We start from the raw sequence: 18,601 nt of genomic DNA, 5'->3' as shown, positions 1-18,601 counted from the left end.
CGCAGCCCGGCTCGGCTCGGCAGCCTCCGCGAGCAGGGCCGGTCGCCTCCTCCCTCCCTCCTTCCCTCCCTCCCTCCCTCCCACGCCGGCCACGGCGCGGGGCTCCTCCTCCTCCTTTCTCCGCCGGCTCCCTCCCTGCCTCCCCCCCCCTTCCCTCCTCCCTTCTATCCGTCACCCCCCGGCCGCACTTTCCTTGCGCTGCTCCCGTTTGCACTTTCCATCTCGCTCCTCCGGGGCAGCCCGGCGAGCGGTCGGGCCGGAGCTATGCGCCGTGCGGGGAGCGCAGCGGCTGCCGCGCCGTAGGGAACCGTCCCCGGGCAGGGCCGGGGTGTCCCGCTGCAGGCGGCGGCTCCCGGGCAGGGCTCGCATTGCCGTCCCGCCTCGGGGCGGAGGGGCCCGCGATGTGCGACATGATAGACTCACAGTCCGCCGAGAAGATCAGCAGGATGAAAAAGTTGCGGAGAACTTTGTCGGAGAGCTTCAGCCGAATAGGTGAGGCCCGCGGCGCTGCCCGGCGTCCTGGGGGGAACGCGGGGCTGAGGGCGGAGGTGCCGGGTAACAGCCTCTTGCGGGTACCGCTCGGGAAGATCGGCGTTTCCCTGCTGTGCGCTCGTGTGAGCGCTCAGCCCGTGATCGAGTTAGCCAGGACAGTCTAGCAAAGTGAGAATGGGCATCGCCCAGCGCGCTGCCAAAGTGAAACCTCGAGAAAAATGCGGAGAAGCGAATTTGTTATTGTGTGGCTGCGGGTCTGGCCGCTTATTTTTCGTTCCGGCTGCGCATTCCTGTAAGTTGAGGCATGAGATGCTGAGGCTGATAGCGCCGGGTAGGAGACTGGGGAGGGCAGACAAAAGAAGTCGGTCTGTCATCGCCGCCGAGCCGTGCCGCGCAGCATCCCGAGGCGGCGATACCCACGGCGTCTCCCTGTACCGTCGCTTCGCGTTCGGCATTGACACCGCTCGTTTCGCTCCGGGTTTTGTTGAGAACAATGCTAAAGAGTTCTGTCGCCTTTGGGTCCGTATTCCTGCCGACCCGGGGCGCGATGCTGGGTTTCATCCAGCGCCGGTTGGAGACGTTGCTGCCGGCTGCCCGCAGCGGCGTGCTCAGAGCCGGGGAGCGGGGCGAGGTGCGAGGCGGCGGCGCGGGGCTGAGCTGGAGGCCGCAAAACCGGCGGGAAAGGCCCTGCCACAGCTCTGGCCCCGCGCTCACCCCGTCAGGGCAGGGCGCCGTCGGGCGCGTCTCTGCTCCCAGAGCCGCTCCGGCTGTATCTGAGCTGTGCTCCCTCGCAGCCCTGGCAGGTAATTGCACAACACGTGAAAACCTGTGATGTCCACGTAGTGGTGAGGCTGTGGCATGGGCTGCCCAAGGAGGTGGTTAGGCCGCCGTCCCTGGAGGTGTTTACAAAACGTGTGGATGTGGCACTGAGGAACACAGTCAGCGGGCTCTGTGGGGTGAGTCAGTGGTTGGACTGGGTCATCTTAGAGGCCTTTCCAACTGTAGTGATTCTGTGAACCTTTAGCTTGAAGTGTAGGAGAGCATCTGACATCGGGTATGTTCCTCTGTTCGGTTCCACTGCTAGGTGGGTAAGACTGAAAAGAGCTCATTCATGTTTGCAAAAGGATTTCAAAGGTGAATGTTTCAGTTCTGAAGTGGGTATTAAGTCACAGTTGCATGTCCCTCTGTTTCCATGTGAGAATATCTCTCACCTGTATTCAATCTTGCATCTGTTATAGGCATTTCACCAATTTGATTTTAAAAAGCCACCCAGGTGTTTGGCCTGTCACATGCTTGTGTGTACGTACAGACACACACAGCCTGGTGCAGATCTGTGGGCAGGCTTTGCCAAGTGGAAGTCATTAACAAAGACAACACTTTAAATGGAAGTGCTGCGTTATCATAGCAGCATCGGTCCCACTAATGCCTTCTTGGCACCATGACCTCTCTGAGTGCTAACTTTTGCATGTGTTAGTGGCTTTCTCGGGTGATTGCCTCTTTTGGTTGCTTTCACTAATGAAATACTTCAGTTTCTGTGAGAGCTTTGGGCTGATTTAGGTGTCCACATTGTTGTACCTTCTGTGTACCAGGGCTCTTTGTGTGGTACCAGAGCTGTTTGCCTGTTGGGGCTGTTCTGTTGTTATGTCAGCAAAGCTGTTCCACCCACAGATGCTCCGGTAGTGTGAGCATCACGCTAATAAGTGCATGGTGAGCACAAGCTCTGATTTATCAGATTGAGGTTTGAACTGAGCCCACTCCCTGATAGCCACAGCCGCAGATAAGCTCAAGCAAAGTGAGCCTCTGTTCAAAACTCTCAGTTTGCGTACCAGGAAATGCTCAGGTGCAACATGTGCTCCACTTCTGTTTTGAGATTAAAGAGAGAAAACCAAACCCTCAGTAGAGAAAGCTTTTACTTTTGTCACGCTGTTTTCACATCTCTTTTTGGCAGTCGGGCGCTCCTTGGTCAGGTCAGCAAGTGACTGAGTGAATCTGTATCTGATCTTCAGCTTTGTCAGTCACCCATTCCCTTGTAATTTTTTATAAGCTTGTGATGGTCTTTTAGCTTCTCCTTGTAAATGTTTTCATAGGTTTAGGTACCCCGCAGCATTATGAACACTGGTGCTGGTGATGCAAAGTGATGGCATCTTCCACTGCAGCAACAGAGGCATCTCACTTAACTGGGCAGGGCAGCATGGGGCATCCCTCAGTGCTACTAGGTCTCAGCTGCTAAATACGATTCTTCTAGTCCTACAGAGCCCCTTAATTTTGATAGCAGTGTTCCCATTAGCCTCTTCAGTGAGAGTGGTGGAAGAGCTCAGAGTTGTCATTGGCAGTTTATTTTTGATAGAGCTTGTAAGTCAATAGCCAATAACTGCCTTCAGGACCTCTTTCTCCCCACTGAGTGATTCTCTCTACTTGAGAAGATGAAAATCAGCAAGGAAACCACATGCTGATTTTTATTTTTATTTTTCTTTCCCAGTGTGCAACAGTATGCTGAGTAATGTTTGAAACTATTTTCCAAAAGAATAAAACAATGAAATGTGGTGTGGAAGTTCGGGATATTCCCCCAGCATCTTCAGATGAAAGGGGTTAGCCTTAAAACCAGCTCAGTCATCCCCAGGGCACAGAAAAGAGCCATTATTCAGTACTAGTTATAGCCTTGAGCAGTCTTGGCCCATTTTCTTAACTTTGATCTGATACATTTCAGCCATTGCATCCAGAAACTGGCAGAGGGTGGTTGATATTTATCTGTATTATATATACTGCAAAATGCTGATCCATCCCATAGCTGTTGGAGTTCCTGATACAGGAATTGTTTCTTTCAGCTTTATGAGCTGAAGAATGTGATGTGTGAAACTGTCTGCCTTGGCCTTCACCCTGAGCACTCTCCTTGTCCCATTTGCAGGCCTGGTAAAGGGTGGTACAGCACTGTGGGCTGCTGGAAGAAATGCATGTGGCCTTTTGTGCAAAGTTGAAGCAGGTATTCTGAAATTGGCAGGATGGCTTCTATTGCAGAATTATGAGTTCACAGTTCCAGAAGAATGAACTGTCTTTGCAACAAAGGCATCCCTTCAGCTAGCAGGTTTCTGGTGATACAAGGAGTATCCCTCCTAAAATGTGGCACATCTGGAAGAACTCACGTTGCTTGGAATCTGAACAATTTACAGAATTCTTTTTATTGATAAGTTCTTGGCAGTGCATCCCTTCTTATACAAACAGCCAAATTAGTTTACAAATAATCCTTTCCTTGCTTACATACATACAGTTGCCCGTACACACAAACACATGATACTGGATGTTAACCAACTTTGTGAGGCTGACTTGATTCACTGTTTCTTTTAGCATTTAAACCTTTATTAACTTTGCTTCTTAGTTTTACCCTTTGATAATTATGTAATTAAAATGAATTACCAGTAATTTTATAAAATTACCATCATCTTGTAGTTATATAAAGAGTCCCGGCTATGCGTCTGTTGGAGTGAGTATAGTACCAAACCATACTTTGAGTTCCTTTCAGCTCATGCCATTTAACTTTTTTTCCTTATGCAATCTGTGTAGTCCAAGCCCAGCACCTGGCTGGGAAGGGTACAGCAGGCAAGAAGCCCTGCTGCAGTTGCTTAAAGGGCACGAAAGCTGTCCCTGGCAGCCCCCAGCCCCCCCGCGCTGTGCTGCGCTACCCGCTCTTCACTGACACAAAGGTTATCTCCACTATCTCCTCTCTTGTACGCCCGCATAGCTTGCATACCTGAGGTAATGAGAAGTGCATTTGTAAACAGTTTATTATTATTATTATTATTATTATTTTAAAGAGGAGAGTAGAAGTAAAGACAAGCCAGAAATGTGCACAGATTCCCATTTCTTGTTCTGCTGAGAATTTTGTTGTTATCTGTTGTTTGGTTATTCCTGAAATGTTTTGGTCTTACGAGAGCTGTGAGTTTTGGTGCAGAACAACAGCTTGTCAGCGTGACCCAGGGGTGTCATAGACCGTATTTATAGCCTGTGTGTTGTCATTACCTGAGAGGTAAATTAAAAGAATTAAAAATGTGTTCTTAGAAATGGTTCCACAAGTCTTTTTTTTTTTTTTTTAATGTCCTGCCTCATAACTTTTGAGGGCATGGGATTGGCAGCCTGAAAATGCCTTGTCAGGCATTCACAACCATAAAAATCCATTTCATGGTAAAAATGTGCAGTCTGCCTGCCCAAACTTCTCAGCAAAGTCTCTCTTTTTTTCTCTCTCTCTCTCGAGCATGAAATCTAGATAAGTAATCTCCAGCAATCTGAGCGAAGTCACTTTTTTGTGTCCTGAAGAAATGCCAGTATGAGAGCAAACAAAGGCTGGAACATGTGTGCTTTCCTGCAGAAGGAGAGCTGTGGTGTGTAGCTCACAGCCCTTGGCAGGGTTGCAGAGCTGCAGCACTGTCCTTTGGCAGTGCAGCGTTCCCCTGCCTCAGTTACTCTGTGTTACAGCTGTGGCGGTCGGAGTTTTGTTTTTTACTGTTATTCTTTCTGTTTCATAGAACACAGGATGGCTTGGGCTAGAAAAGATGTTGAAGCCTGCTCAGCCCCACTCTGTGCTGTGGGCAGGGCCACCCTCAGCAGATCAGGCTGCCCAGGGCCTGGCTCACGTTGAGCACCTCCAGGGAAACCTCCAATCCCTGAACACAGGGTTTGGAAGGGATTCTGAAGGGAGAAGGAGCATGTAGAAGTGGAAACTACCCAGTCTAGATTCTCAATGTTGCTGGGCACTGAAGTAAAGACACCCAGTATGCTGAAGGATCAAAGTCATAAGGACAGTGCTTGCTACAGCTTTAGAGCTACTTGTGTCTTTCTTGCTGCAGCTGTTCACGTGTGTTTGGAACTGTTTTCATACTTCCTTTTTTTGTTGGTTGTGTGCTAGTTGATAGGATAAGAAAAAAATCTCATCTGCTGTAATGAAATTAATATTGGAGGGGAGGGGGGAAGGCCTGCTACAACATCATACTATAGTGCAAAGATGTATCCTTAGCAAAGAATATGTGGCTGGTTCATAGTGCTTTTGATGTATGAAGTTGTCAGGCTCTCAGGAAGGTATTTTCATGCTCACTAAGAATTAAAAGAAATGTGTGGACTTTTATTTTCCTTTACCTGGAAAGATAATATATTTCATAAATATGTAAATGTGGTTTCTTGGAAACATGCTGTGCAGTCCTACATACCATTTAGTTTCATATTTTGAGTGTAAAATTGTTATTCATGCCAGCATGTTCTTTTCTATTATAACAGGAAAGAGTTGCTCTGTTTTTCTCTTTCCTGGAGTTAGTTACTTTGTTCTCATTGAAATGCAGCACAGATAACTGTTTATTTTTTCCTTTTATTTTAAAGCCTTGAAGAAAGAAGACAGCAGCTTTGATGAGGTAGGTTAAATATCTACTTCACATAGTCCAGATATGCTTAGTATTTCTCACTTGTGCTTGGAGACCCACAGACAATAGTGTTACTACATGCATATGTGTTAATGCATGCACACTGCTTGAGCATGTGTTCATTTTGCAAATAACTACCAGATGAATTGGTTGGTTCAAGGCTCTGAATGGAATGCTTTTTTTTTTTTTTTTTTTTTTTTTGAATATAGTGAAACTGAATGTTGTGTGAAGCGTGCTCTTGTAGAACGGGTACATGCAGAGAAAAGGTGTATGTGGATAAAATACTTCATAGAACTTTACCTACAGTAGTTGTCATAACTGTAGGTACGTAGACAATATCGTAATATTATTCCTCAGAGAACACTGTGTTAAGTGCTTCTGCATTTTATTGTCTTTGTGCTGAGTGCCTCAACTGAGGTAGATGCTGCCTCTGAAATGAGGCAAAAACAATAAACCCACAAACCCAACAGCTAGCTGGAATGGTAAGACTGGTACTTGATTATTCACGGAAGATATGTTTGGGGCTTGTCCTATCTGTAATATGATGCATGTATTTGTTAAGTTGTAAAGTATGCTGCTCACAGTTTATGCTTGCTTTTATTTATGATGGGTCTTGGAAGGTCTGGGTTGGTGAGTGTTGTTCTGCAGCACAAGTTTACTCAGGAACGGGTGTAGATCACGGTGTGATAAGTTGTCAGTTGGTAGACAGTGCTTGCCTTGTACTTCTCTCCGTCACTATGGCTGGAAACAAACAGTAATATTTTCATCTGTTGATATTACAGTTCTGCATGCAATGATCTTAAATCTTGGCTGATTGTAGTGAAATAGTTGGTGTCTAATGCCAGATTCTGAAATACATGATGATGTAATGTCCTTGATGCTGGATCAAATCAGACTTTGTTTCTTTCTAAACAGATCACAGCAAATTTGTGACCCCTCTACTGAAATTCACTAATAGCAATACAAATGTTTTATTCTTTTCTGACATTTTGCAGAGTTCAAATTCTGCTCAGCCCCTTTCAGATCTAGAACAAATATTCTGGAGTCAGATTTTGCCTTCAGAAACCCTTGTTGGACTATGCAGAGGTCCTGACTATTGTGGTTCCCCTGCAGCACTGTTTAGAGTTTGATTCCTTCTTAAAGTTATGGCTGTTTTGATAAGTGGCTGGTAGACTCTGAATCCTTATACAAATCTTGTCTGTTTTTATTCAATACTTTCTTTACTCTGAAGGCTTCAGTGGTTTAACTTTGTTATATTTATCCGTTAAGTATTTCATCTGATACAGAATTTGAAAGGATCTGTTAAAAGTTTTTTTTTTTTTTTTTTTTTTTAAAAAAAGGCTGCATTACAAAGATGCCAATTTTCCTGTCCTCTCCCCTTTCACAGGATTGTCTGTCTACAGCTCGTGAGCATTTTCTTTAAACTTGGTTTTCTGTTTGAATAAGTGACAACTCAAACAGATCTTCTACATAAATTTGGGAATATGTGCAGAAAAAAGATTCAAATATGTTTTTAATGGAGTTGGACATATTTGTTTGACATACTGCAGTGATTGCAAAGGAATGCTAGTGGGAAAAGCGCACAAAATGATTTTTGTCACCTGTAAATAAGGAGTTTGATGTGACATAGGTATCAAGCAGTTACATTGTTTTAGTGACACTTATTGAAAAGAAGACAGGATTCATATTTTATGTTGTCCTCATTAATCTCGGCAATCTCAATGCAGAAGTTCTTGGAAGTCATCTAGCCTGAAGTGTGAATCAAGGAACGGGAAGTACCAGGTAGTAGCACTTAATTCCCTTTGTATCAAACATCCTTCAGATCAGAAAATAAAATGATCTCAAGTAACAATAGTGTACCTGATTGTAGTGATGGGACAAGGAACTCGAGGGAGGGCTCTATGGTGAAAGGGAAGTCATGATTTTAGACCTTTAAAAATTGTGACCAAAGCACCAGAAGCAAAAGCAGTCCAGCAGGGCCTGAAATCTCCAAAGGGAGAGGGAAAATGACATATAAATGGAAGACCTACCTGAGGCTGCAAGGACTGCCTTTGCAGCTAAGGCAGTTGTCAGATAATTCTGCCTAATTTGGGTGTTACATCAAGCATTTAGTTGTTTATCCTTAGGGAAATAAAAAGGAAAAAATGAGCTGCTTCGTGGGTCTTTTTCTACCTACATAACACTTGCGTATTGTAGCTCAGAAACCTGCAACACTGCAGGAAGTCTTTGTTTTGGAGAGAAGCTACTAAGAATTAAGATATCAAAGATGGCAGGCAAGTGTATCCCATAATTGCTTTCTTATAGGTTATGAAATTAATCTGTCTAGTGAATGAGGACCAACAGGATCGTGAACAGCCAAGCCTGTAAGATGCACATCAGAAAACAATTTTAGTTGTTCCAGAAGTGTTTCAGGGAATTCTGCAGTACTGACTGTGGCATCTTCCAGAAGCTCCTGTGTATAAATGAGTAGACCACTTTCTATGCTGTCTTTAAACTTTGTCTTTTTCCTTTCTATCAGATTGATGTTTACTAGTCACCCCATGGGAATGTTGTCCTGACCCGGTACCTACTGAAATCAGTGGGAAATTCTCCTAGTTTTCAGTTGTTTCTGGATCAGTTTCTTTCAAAATGAATTATTATAATGTGGGAGTAGGGAGCGCAGGATGTTTTTGCCTGTTTTCAGGGTTACTTTAGCTGAGTGGGAGAGAGTAAGGCAGAGTTTTCCATCTTCTTTTTGTGCCCTGAAATATTACCTGCTCTCTGAAGAAAGCAAGCCATAGATAAGAGTTGCTCTACCTCTGGAAACAGCCTAACCCAAACCCAGGCAACCCTTTCTTTCTGAGTGTAAGTTTTGCCTGGGAAGTATCTGTTTCATTGTTTTGGGCAAAGCACTGAAAAAGGATTATCTGTAATGTGTTACCTTATTATCTACTCTGGATAGATGTAGATTTTACAAGATGTAAGATAAACACTTCTGAGGAGTAGTGCTACATGCAAAGAGCTGTCTATAAGCAGAAGTTTGGCTTTTGAGTGAGCACTTTCTTTTTTGGCATTCCATTAGTGTCTTTCTCTGTCCACATTAAAAGTAATTTCAACTATGCAGGATTGTTTTGATGTTTGTCAACTTTCAGAGTAGCAAGAAGTGAAGAATTCGGCCATTGTGTCTTGTAACGGTGTAATTTTTTTCTTTCTTGCTTGAATGTGATCATAGCTGACCATGTATAGCTAAATTGCAGCATATTTGTTGGAGAGACACCCACTGTTGATATTGTGACTAATTGCATCGCAATGCTGGTAACCTGTTCCTTTGCTTAGCTGCTTGCCCTTGTAATTTATTTCTGAATTATTATTAATCTTGAGCTGTTGGTTCTTGTCCTGTTGTTAGTGGCTTCTCTGAGCACCTAAATCATAATTTAAGGCCTTTTGTCATAAGTCATACATGCTAGATGAATTAATATCAACGTCATAATGAAATCAAAGCAAAATAATCTTCAGTCTCTGATTAATTTATACAACTACTGCTAGTTGTGTGCAGAGCTGTACTGCTGTTATTTTTCTTTTTCCTTGTTAATTTTATTAGCTTCAAAAGCACCTCAGAGAAGTATCCATAGGGCTGGTTTTTTTTTTTTTTAGTGTATTTTTTTTAAAGCCACCTTTCCTAGGAAATTATGAAATGTGATTGTGCCTGCTGCATACATAATTCTTTCTGACTTCATCCAGTAATTTCAAAGTTGGCCACTGCTGGGACTCCTAGAAGCTCGATGGGAGAGCCTGTGAGCTGGCTGAAGGACAGAGACAAAATCTGCTCTGACTGAAAAGCTGGAATGCGAGGTCTTGTGAATATTGTGAATCTGTGTGGAAGGCTTATGAGTATTCTGACCTCAGCAAAATCCTTAATATTCATCTATTCCTTACTGTACGTAGAGTGTCCAGCAGTGAGGATGCCAAAATTCGTTTATTTAATTATGTCATTCATGGAACATCTTCTCTGTGTTTGAAATAGAAGTGTGTGAAAGTGAAGGGAGTTCTGCCAAGTTACTTCTTGGTTCTGTAATATGCTTGCTCTTGCAATCCTGCATTGAAGCACGACCAAAAAGGATACTCTTGTGGGGTGTTGCATTAAGTGGTTGGTTTAAAGGATCCTATGTCTGAACCAGAGAGTTTTAAATTCAGGGAGCTGAAAGAAAGGTTATTACAGGAAATGAAACAGAGCCCTCCAACAAATATACAAGAGGATTTTTAATGCTGTAATACAGGAAGCACATAATATAAGTAATAATTTTGCATTTTTCCCTCAAATTTTTTTTTTATATTAAGTAGTAACTTGAGGGAGCAACACATATAGAAAAGTATGGATATGACATTAAATCTTAGCCTTTTCTTCCTATAGAAGAGGATCTGGATTATGGGAACCTTCAACAGGAGGTGAAGGAGAAAGAAAATTATCCCTCTTCAGATGTAATGTTACTTTAGCGGTATCTTGGTCTAATCATTGTTTCATAGCCAGAAGACTTATAAGTGTGATACTGGTGTGTGACAGATTGAGGGGAGAGCCTGTGATAAAAGGGTATCCTGATTGTTAACCCTCTTTCTTTGATAGGATGATTCTTTACTGGTCAAGGTATTGCAAAATCATCGCAAGATGTGGCCTGGTTGTCTGCTTCTTGATGACTGGGCTTACGATGCAGTAGACTGGTGACTATTGCAATGTTCTGTGTGGTGGAGACTTTCCAAAGAAGTGGTTAAGATAAGCGCTGTAACAATAGTCTGAAAGCCTGTGGGGAGAGTGGAGGGAGGGATTATCTGCCCTGAGAACTTGGGTGGGACTTGGGCTGTATGATGACTTTGTACCTCTCATCTGCTTAGTGCTAGGCGAGTGGGTAATGGTGGATAACTGTTATAATGTGAATCTGAAAGCTAATGGGAGAGAGATTTAGGAATAAGTGCTGGGGAAGAAAAAAATCTGGAAAACAAATGAAGTATAGGTGTCAGATCTGTTTAATAATGCTAAAGAGCGTTATCTTCATCTGGTGATTTATGATAGTTTTCCAGTCACGTACAGAGGTGCCTTAAGCATCCTGTGAGATTGGTCTGTTCAGACATGTCACCAAGCAAGTGAGAGGAAACATAGTTCCAGGCAGAAGGTAACAAAATCAGTACTGGAAGTTGCTGTTACTGAATTGTCACTGGGGACATAAGACAGACAAAATTTTTTTTGGTGAAAAAGGGATGTAAAAGCTCAACAGTGTAACCTGATGCTTCCTGTGGGCGGCCTGTCTTCACTTATGTCATCCTTGGCTTCACAACAAGGTCTTTATGTGTTAGATAGAGATTTTTCAAGTCTGCCACCTTCGACAGAGGGAATAGGCGGGGATGGTATTTTCTCCTGGGCATTTCTATTGCAAAGGAGGCTTCTTGGGAGGTGACTTAGTTGGGTTTGTGTTCCTGCCTCTCTTGACTCAAACCTTTCTTCCCCCAGTGTTTCCTTACACTGTTGAGGCTCTGTTCTTGGTCCAGTGCTTCTGTAGCAGACAGCTGAGACACCAGACTGCCCTGTGCACTTACTGATTGTGGTAGTCATGTGCTGGGTCTTAAGACCATTCTAACTAAGTATGAATCTGGATTGTGTCAGTAGGTCTTGGAAGTGTTATGTGACGCAGCTGTGTGTGGGCTTGTAGGACAGTGCAAATGCCTTTGCTCTTACAAAGGTGTACATAGCTACTTAATGGGAATCATCTTTTCCTCTTGATGAGGACTTATAAAGTTATTAATAAATGTGCTGCATGTGAGTCTGAGAGTGAAGAGAATGGATGGAAGGGACCAAACGCAGCCTCTCTGCTGCAGTGCATTGTTTTTTGTTTGATCAGCTGTGTGAAAGATGTCCTTTCTGGCAGCTGTAAAAATGTCTCTGTGAAACTTCTCATGGCTTCAAAAAGACAGGCAGCAACCTTTGGACAGCCTCACTTAATTTCTTGGAGAACTACCACTGTTCCATGTTTGATATGGCTGCTAGGGATTCCTGTCACTTCCTTGTTCTGTGTTGCATGTGGAAGAATGGAGGGCTCTGGAAGAAAAGAGATGCCTCAGAAGCAGGTCTAAGTGATAGCAGTGCAAGCTGATAAACATTCAGCAGCTGGTGTAAAAGCATCCAAGCAAAACTGGCTGGAGGGTGGCTGCCTAGATTTTACCAAGATATAGAATAACCTAGATTTCACCAAGACCAAAATTTGTTGTGCTAAGGGAAGAATGTTTGTCTGGAAGTATTCCTAAATCTGTTGAATGACTACGGTTTTGCTATTGGCCCCATATACTTGTGGTGTTAAGCTGTGCATTCTTCTGCCTGGTGTGTTTGCTGACAGTACATCCATACTTTTCAGAAAGTGCCTAGTTTCATTTTGAAAGAAAAATAGCTTAGGCAACTGTGAAACTGCTTGTACTCCTCTGCCTTTCCTTCTCCTATGGATATGAGATAGCAGACAGGTTTGTGTCACTAGTTAATGCGTGTGACTTTTGTTTAGTTTTTCTTTGAAAAAGGATGAAGCAAAAAAGCAGAACTTGATGTGTGCCGTGCTTAGCAATTTGTGAGGATCTGGCCAAAACACTGCCATATAAAAGTTTTAACCTCTGTTCTGGCCATCAGGGAGATGTTTTAAACATCAGAGAGGCACTGCAAAATGGAATGAATTTCTAGGTCTACTTCTGTCAGTTGGACATGTGTTTGTGTGTGGGATGTTTCTGTTGGTCAGATAAGAGGATATATGCATTCCAGAGACATGGAGTCAGATAATAAACTATTCATATTTTGATGAAGTGCACTTCTGTGTAAATCCTTTTATTTTCTTTGGATACCCAGGATATAGTAATTTAATGGTAGACTAAATAAAGCAGAGTAATGAAACAGAGTATGTTACCTATGGGATCAGTAACTTCTTGTTCTTGACCTCGCTGGGTGGTGTCCTACTTGCAAGACAAGAAATAGTTGAGTGTCATCTTTGATTCATCTTTGATAGTTCTCTGTTCTACCTTTCTTGTACTTTATGGTGTTCTTTAAATTATTTCTTCTTCAATACTAGCATATGTATGACTATAATTAAATGCTCTTCTCATGAAAGAATGAAACTAAATGAAAATAAATGGCTTGTGACTAATTTTCTTCTCTTTCCTGAGAAATTTGGTATGCATGATACCTCATCTGCTGTGTTATAGTATCACTGATGACAATTTGCAGGATTTCATTCATAGTAATGAAGATTCTGAGTCAACTGACATCCCCTGCTTGTGTATACAGAAGTGAGAAGAAAGGGAAATCTCAGGTTAAGACAAGTTTATTTAAGCAAAATAGGTTGATTTGCACAACATAATATCATTGATGAGGCTTAAGGAAATTGTTATTGCCTTTCTTCTTTTTATATTAATATATTTGTTTACCCCTTTTCCCTTGCAGCAAAGCTATGTACTTTAGAGCCAGTTGAGTTGCAGTCCTGCTAGTACTGCCATACCTGGATACAGTACTAAATGTAGGTATGGCAGTACTCATACCAAGTTTCATAATTCAAATGTGAATACTATAGTATTTTAAATATGAAATATTGATAGTAATTTAATAACCAAAATTGAGATTGAAAGCTGCTGAAAACTTAGTGACAAAATGATGGTGTCAAGACCACTGACAGAGCATATAATGGTCATATCAACAACTTTAGTTAACAGGTTCTCCTGAGCTAGTTACTTGATCTGAATTAAGTTCTTCCACATGATTTACATGTTCACCTTTTTCAGAACTGAGAACTAGAAGCAGGTGTTGAAGCACTTGTATTTTCCAGTCTGGTTTCGTTTTGCTTCCTTCTACTCAATACAGTGACCAAAGGTGCATCGTAGTCCAAAGGTGGTGGCTGTTGGTTAAGTCTTACTACAAACGTGAGATACTACTGAAGTGCTTGCTAGTTGAAGGGCAGCTTCAGGGAGCCCAGGAGCTTAGTCAGAGGTTAGTTCCACGTTTCAGAGGTGGCAGGCAAGGACGGTAGGGAGCACCCACAGGCTGCCCACTGCTGCATTACCTGTGATGCAGTGCCAAGTGTGGTGCAAAGTGCAGGTCGGTGGCTTCCTTGTGTGTCTTGGCTCTCCAGGCAGATTTATTAAATTATCTGTAACATGCTCTGCTTTGCTAATGCAGGTACTGATGCAGTTTTACTGTTAGAATAATAATTTACACTTGCTCAGAAAAAAGTTGTTTAGCTTACCCATGCAAAGTATGATGCCAATTCCATTCATTGGATTTGTTATTATTCTTAGCTTCTAAATATGCAAAATTTCTCATGACTGTAAGTTTGCCTTATTTGGAGTGTGTGTGTATATAAAATACACATATATTTGGACATACATATATCCAAATATATATATATATTTCATAATATATATTTCATACATATATATTTTTTTTTTTTTGTAAAGAAAATACCATCTAGAAACAGGATGTTACAGGCTTCCCCTGCTGACCTTGGGGATGCACAGAATTCTGGAAACCAGAGAAGAACATCTGGAGAAATACTTGGGATGCCATATTTACTTATGTGTTAGCAGTATGGCTCAGTTAAATGCCTGGCCGTTGTCAAGTCAGGACAGAAGTTCAGAGAAGATGAAGAGCTGTGCTCAATTTGCTTGCCCTTAAAAAGGCATGCTGTAACACTTCAAGACTTCCTGTTCAAATCTGTAAAAAATAAAAAAAATAAAAAAAAAAAATTGAAATTTGACGTTAGCAGCTATGGGTTAGACTACTTTTTTTTTTTTTTTTTATAGCTCAAACGGTTGTTTTCAGGGTGTGGAGAGAATCCTTAATGATGCATTACGGTTGGATGTAAGACAATGTTAAAGCTCATATTTTGAAACCAAAGTGATGATATTCAGCAAAATCTGGTTTCAAAAGTAAAAATCTAAGTTATTCTTATGAGAAAAGGCTCCAGAATGTATTGGTAGAAATTATTAGAAATAATACTACCAAGGAAAATGGGACTCTTAATGTTCTGTGTTAATGTCAGCAAAGTTCTAATTGAGATACTCCAGTCGGTGTAGTGTCAGCACTAATTACTTCATTCTTTCCGAAGTGTGGTAGGAACAATCTGGATTTTTACAGTTGAGGTGATGCTTCATTTTGAAGTCACCAGTCAAACTTCAAATAGAACACCTACTTGAATGTATGCTTATGGAACCTAGTAGAGCACAGGAGTTTAATTCTCGCTGATGAGCTGGTGAGTCCAAGAGGTGATTCCAAGACTCTGACAGGGTTCAGTAGTGATGTCAGACTTTGGAGTAGATGTTCTGCTGTGAGAGGATCTTCATCATGGAAATATCTGAATCCAGTTTATTATTACACTTTTTGAAAAATGCCATGACCATCTTCCTTGCTCTGTTTCTACTGCTTGTAAAAATAACTAAATATATATGGAGAGAGGGGAGGCCTCTTGGGGGGCGAGGGAGAGAGGGAGAGAGGCAGGCAAAAAATTGATTTTTTTTCTTTTTCCAAAGAACGCAGATGGAATAGGAGCTATATAGTGGGAAACTAATAATTGTGCTCTGTGCTTCTTAACTTTTCTTCAAAATTTAAAACATGGATAGTAAATCGGTGATGCAGGCATGAGTTAGACAGAACTACTGTAAGTCCACCTCTGCTGTCTAACCACATTATTGGTCATACAGCTTGTGCTCACGGTCTGTCAGTAATGCTGTGAGCCTCTCTGAGGGACAGTAAATCAATGACAAATCATGCAGGCAACTACTGTATGCCTTAACTGTGTACAAGATGGAATTCAGACTGCGGAAATGAGGAGACTCTGTCTCTACAGCCAGGTGACATAGTTTCCTAAAAATTATGTTTCAGAGCAGTTTTGCAGAAAAAAATGTCAGGGGTCTGGTGGTCATCAAGATGAATGTAAGCCATCCGTGTGCCTTTGCTGCAAAGATGTCTAATGGTGTCCTGGACTGCATCAGTTGCGAAGAGGTTGAGGGAAGTGACTGTTCCCCTCTATTCAGTACTGATGAGGCCACAGCTGGAGTTGCCGGGTCCAGTTCTAGACTGCAAGTGCAAGAGAGACCTGGACATGCTGGGCAGAGTCCAGCAATGGCTTGTGAAGATAATCAAGGGAGTGAAGCTGCTCTCCTACAAGGGAATACTGAAAGAGGTGGAATCGCTTGTGGAGAAGACTGTCTAAAAATACCTGAGTAGAGGATGCAAAGGCAGTGGGGCTCTTAGGGGTTCCCAGTGCCAGGACAAAAGGCAATGGACACAGACTGCAACACAGGATGTCCTCTCTGAACATCAGGAAATGTTTTTATTATGAGGGTTCTGGTGGAGAAGATGGGGAGGCAATCCAGTTGCCCCTTCCAATCTCAACCATTGCACAATTCATGTAATTTATTGCAGGCTTCTTTCTTTCTGCAATCCATCTGGAGATTTTTGTATCACTTCGTGTTTTAAGCAAGTGACTTTTAGTTTTGTCATCTATGAGTACCGATAATATTTCAAATGTTTTTGCAAGGCGAGGTAATTTCCTTTGGATGTAATTCCATACACTGCATTGCAAATATTTGTGGTCCAAGTTCTATGAAGAATGCCAGAGGTACTGTTTCAAAGCACTTGTTTATGAAAGGTTAAAAGAAATCCAGATGTGAAGATTCTCTAGAAGTGTTTGTAATAAAAAGCTTTAGAAGCTCATTCCTATCCATCACTCATCTGCTTATGACACCTCTGGAAAAATCCTTCTGTTTCTTTCCCTCCCTAAGCCCCTAGCACTTGATACTCTAGGAGAGCAATGAAGAGCTTATTGCTGGTTCAGGTTTTTTCCGCTTGCGTAATTTTACCTCTCCTATTTCAATGAGGAATTTTTTATTAATATGTGTAGTATCTGCGCTTAAGCTTCTCATCTCTGCTTTCTTCAGCTGGTTACTTTCACAAGCAAGAGGCTCTGAGAAAGCAACCTATAGATGGAAAACATCTGTATTTATGAAGCCTGAAATGACTATATGCATTTAGCAGATATAAAGCTTCTTTCTCCTGGAATTGTTCCCTCATAGCAAATGTGCAGGTATTCTGAGGCTCCTGATGATTTGTCTGGAAAGAGGAAACAACTGCTGCTGCAAGAATAGAAGTAAGATTTAGCAAAGGAGGGAAGTTCTGCTTTGTGTCTTGATTTTTCTCTTTCTAAAGGATGCTTGTAAAGCTTGGAAGGATGGCATTAAGAGGAGAACAAACAGCTTTCTTTATTTTGTGTGTTGATTAGTCCTGCTTTTAGGTAGTACAGAGGAGAGGGGAAGAACTGATACTAGCATATGGTTCTTCCTCCTAGGGAAAGAGGGAGTGTCCCATCACATGTATTACTGGGTGTATGTTTGTTTTTCCTAGTTTTCTAATTTAGTTGTTGTTCAGATATGTGTCAACCTCTCCTGAAGTACAGATCATCTGATACCTCTGCGTGTGGGCCTAATCCTGACACATTCCCAGTTTTAGCCCTGACATTAGCTTGAAGAAATGCGATGTGGAAAAAATAGCCATGGACCCAGAGTGTGGCCAAAATTATTCATCTCATTAGTTTTCAGCAGGACTCCTGGTTGCCATTCCTTGCTTTTTCTTGGATTTGTGGGGATGATTCTGAGATTTGGTGACGATAATGGTGTTGTATTCCTAATGGAAAAGGGGTATGTTCCCATGAACATAACGCAATCAAATGAGCTGTGTGTTTGAATGTGTGGCATCCCTTTATTTCAGTTTTCTGTCTGAGATGGGCGTGTGGTCACATACGTAACTTTGAAGTGTAAGCTGCTTTATGTTATCTGTTATGTTATCTGGAGTTACACCGGTTAACATACTGTTACTGTGGAGCTGCCTTTCTGTAATAGTAGCTTGCATCCTGCAAACCCGTTCTTGAAGCTTGGTCTTGAGTGCCAAACTTTTTCAATAGAAGAGTTCAAAAGATTGTGCTCATTATGCTAAAAATATGGTACCCCTAGGCTCCTACTTGATCAAACTTAAAGATGCTTTAGAACTGGGCCATAATTAATTGTACAGTAAAACAGAATTATTATTAATTTATGTTTATAAGAGAAGGGACTAAGTTATGTTCATTCTTTGTACAGTTTTGGAAAAGAGAAACACGCATTAATAAACAACATGTCTGTAATTAATTAATGATCCCCTAGAGAAGGTTTGCTCCCAAAGTAGCTAATTACTGTGTAAAATACTAAAAAAAATTAATCCCAAAGCAAATCATGCCAAATCAGCCATGGGGTAGTGAACTGTAGAGATTGTTTTCTGTTTTAATATCTCAAGTTAACAACTGAGACAAATGATGAAATGCAAAACAAAACTCCAGTGCTCAGGTGCATTTTGGCATTTCTCATCAATAGGATCTTAGCTGTGCATTAAAAAATATCATAAAGATCTTAGTAGAATTAGTGTGAGCTATAGACCTCTTGCCATCACTTTTTGTTACTGAAGGAAGATCTAGACAGGTCCTAAGTACCAGTCCTCAACTTCATCATTCTCTACTTTTTCGGTTGTCTGTCATCAATCCTCTGGTGAGTCTTGCTTTTCTCCTTTTTCAGATAGAAGTGGGAAGATCTAGAATTCTATCACTAAAGTACATTTCAGAAGCTTATTGTTGTTGTAGCCTACATGATGTCATCAGCTCAGGAACCAGTTAACGAACAGGTCATCA

General features: G+C 41.9%; 1 protein-coding gene across 4 annotated transcripts in view; it reads left to right on the top strand.

Moving 5' to 3' along the window:
• Positions 1–352: 352 nt before the first annotated feature.
• CDK14 (cyclin dependent kinase 14) overlaps positions 353–18,601 on the top strand; it is a 311,217-nt gene continuing 292,968 nt past the window's right edge. For all 4 annotated transcript variants that reach the window (XR_006181895.1, XM_042888949.1, XM_042888948.1 and 1 more), the window contains exons 1-2: positions 353–492; positions 5,854–5,885. Coding sequence is in view for 3 of the 4 variants with exons in the window: in XM_042888949.1 (XP_042744883.1) it covers positions 402–492; positions 5,854–5,885 (123 nt within the window). In the remaining variant the exon portion in view is untranslated. The remainder of the gene's footprint in view (positions 493–5,853; positions 5,886–18,601) is intronic.

Source organism: Lagopus leucura, unplaced genomic scaffold (genome assembly GCF_019238085.1).
Source record: "Lagopus leucura isolate 7727_CA_CO unplaced genomic scaffold, USGS_WTPT01 Super-Scaffold_100157, whole genome shotgun sequence".
Taxonomy (NCBI): Eukaryota; Metazoa; Chordata; class Aves; order Galliformes; family Phasianidae; genus Lagopus; species Lagopus leucura.
The sequence above is the reverse complement of the archived record's forward strand: the minus strand, read 5'-3'. Positions and strand labels throughout refer to the sequence as shown.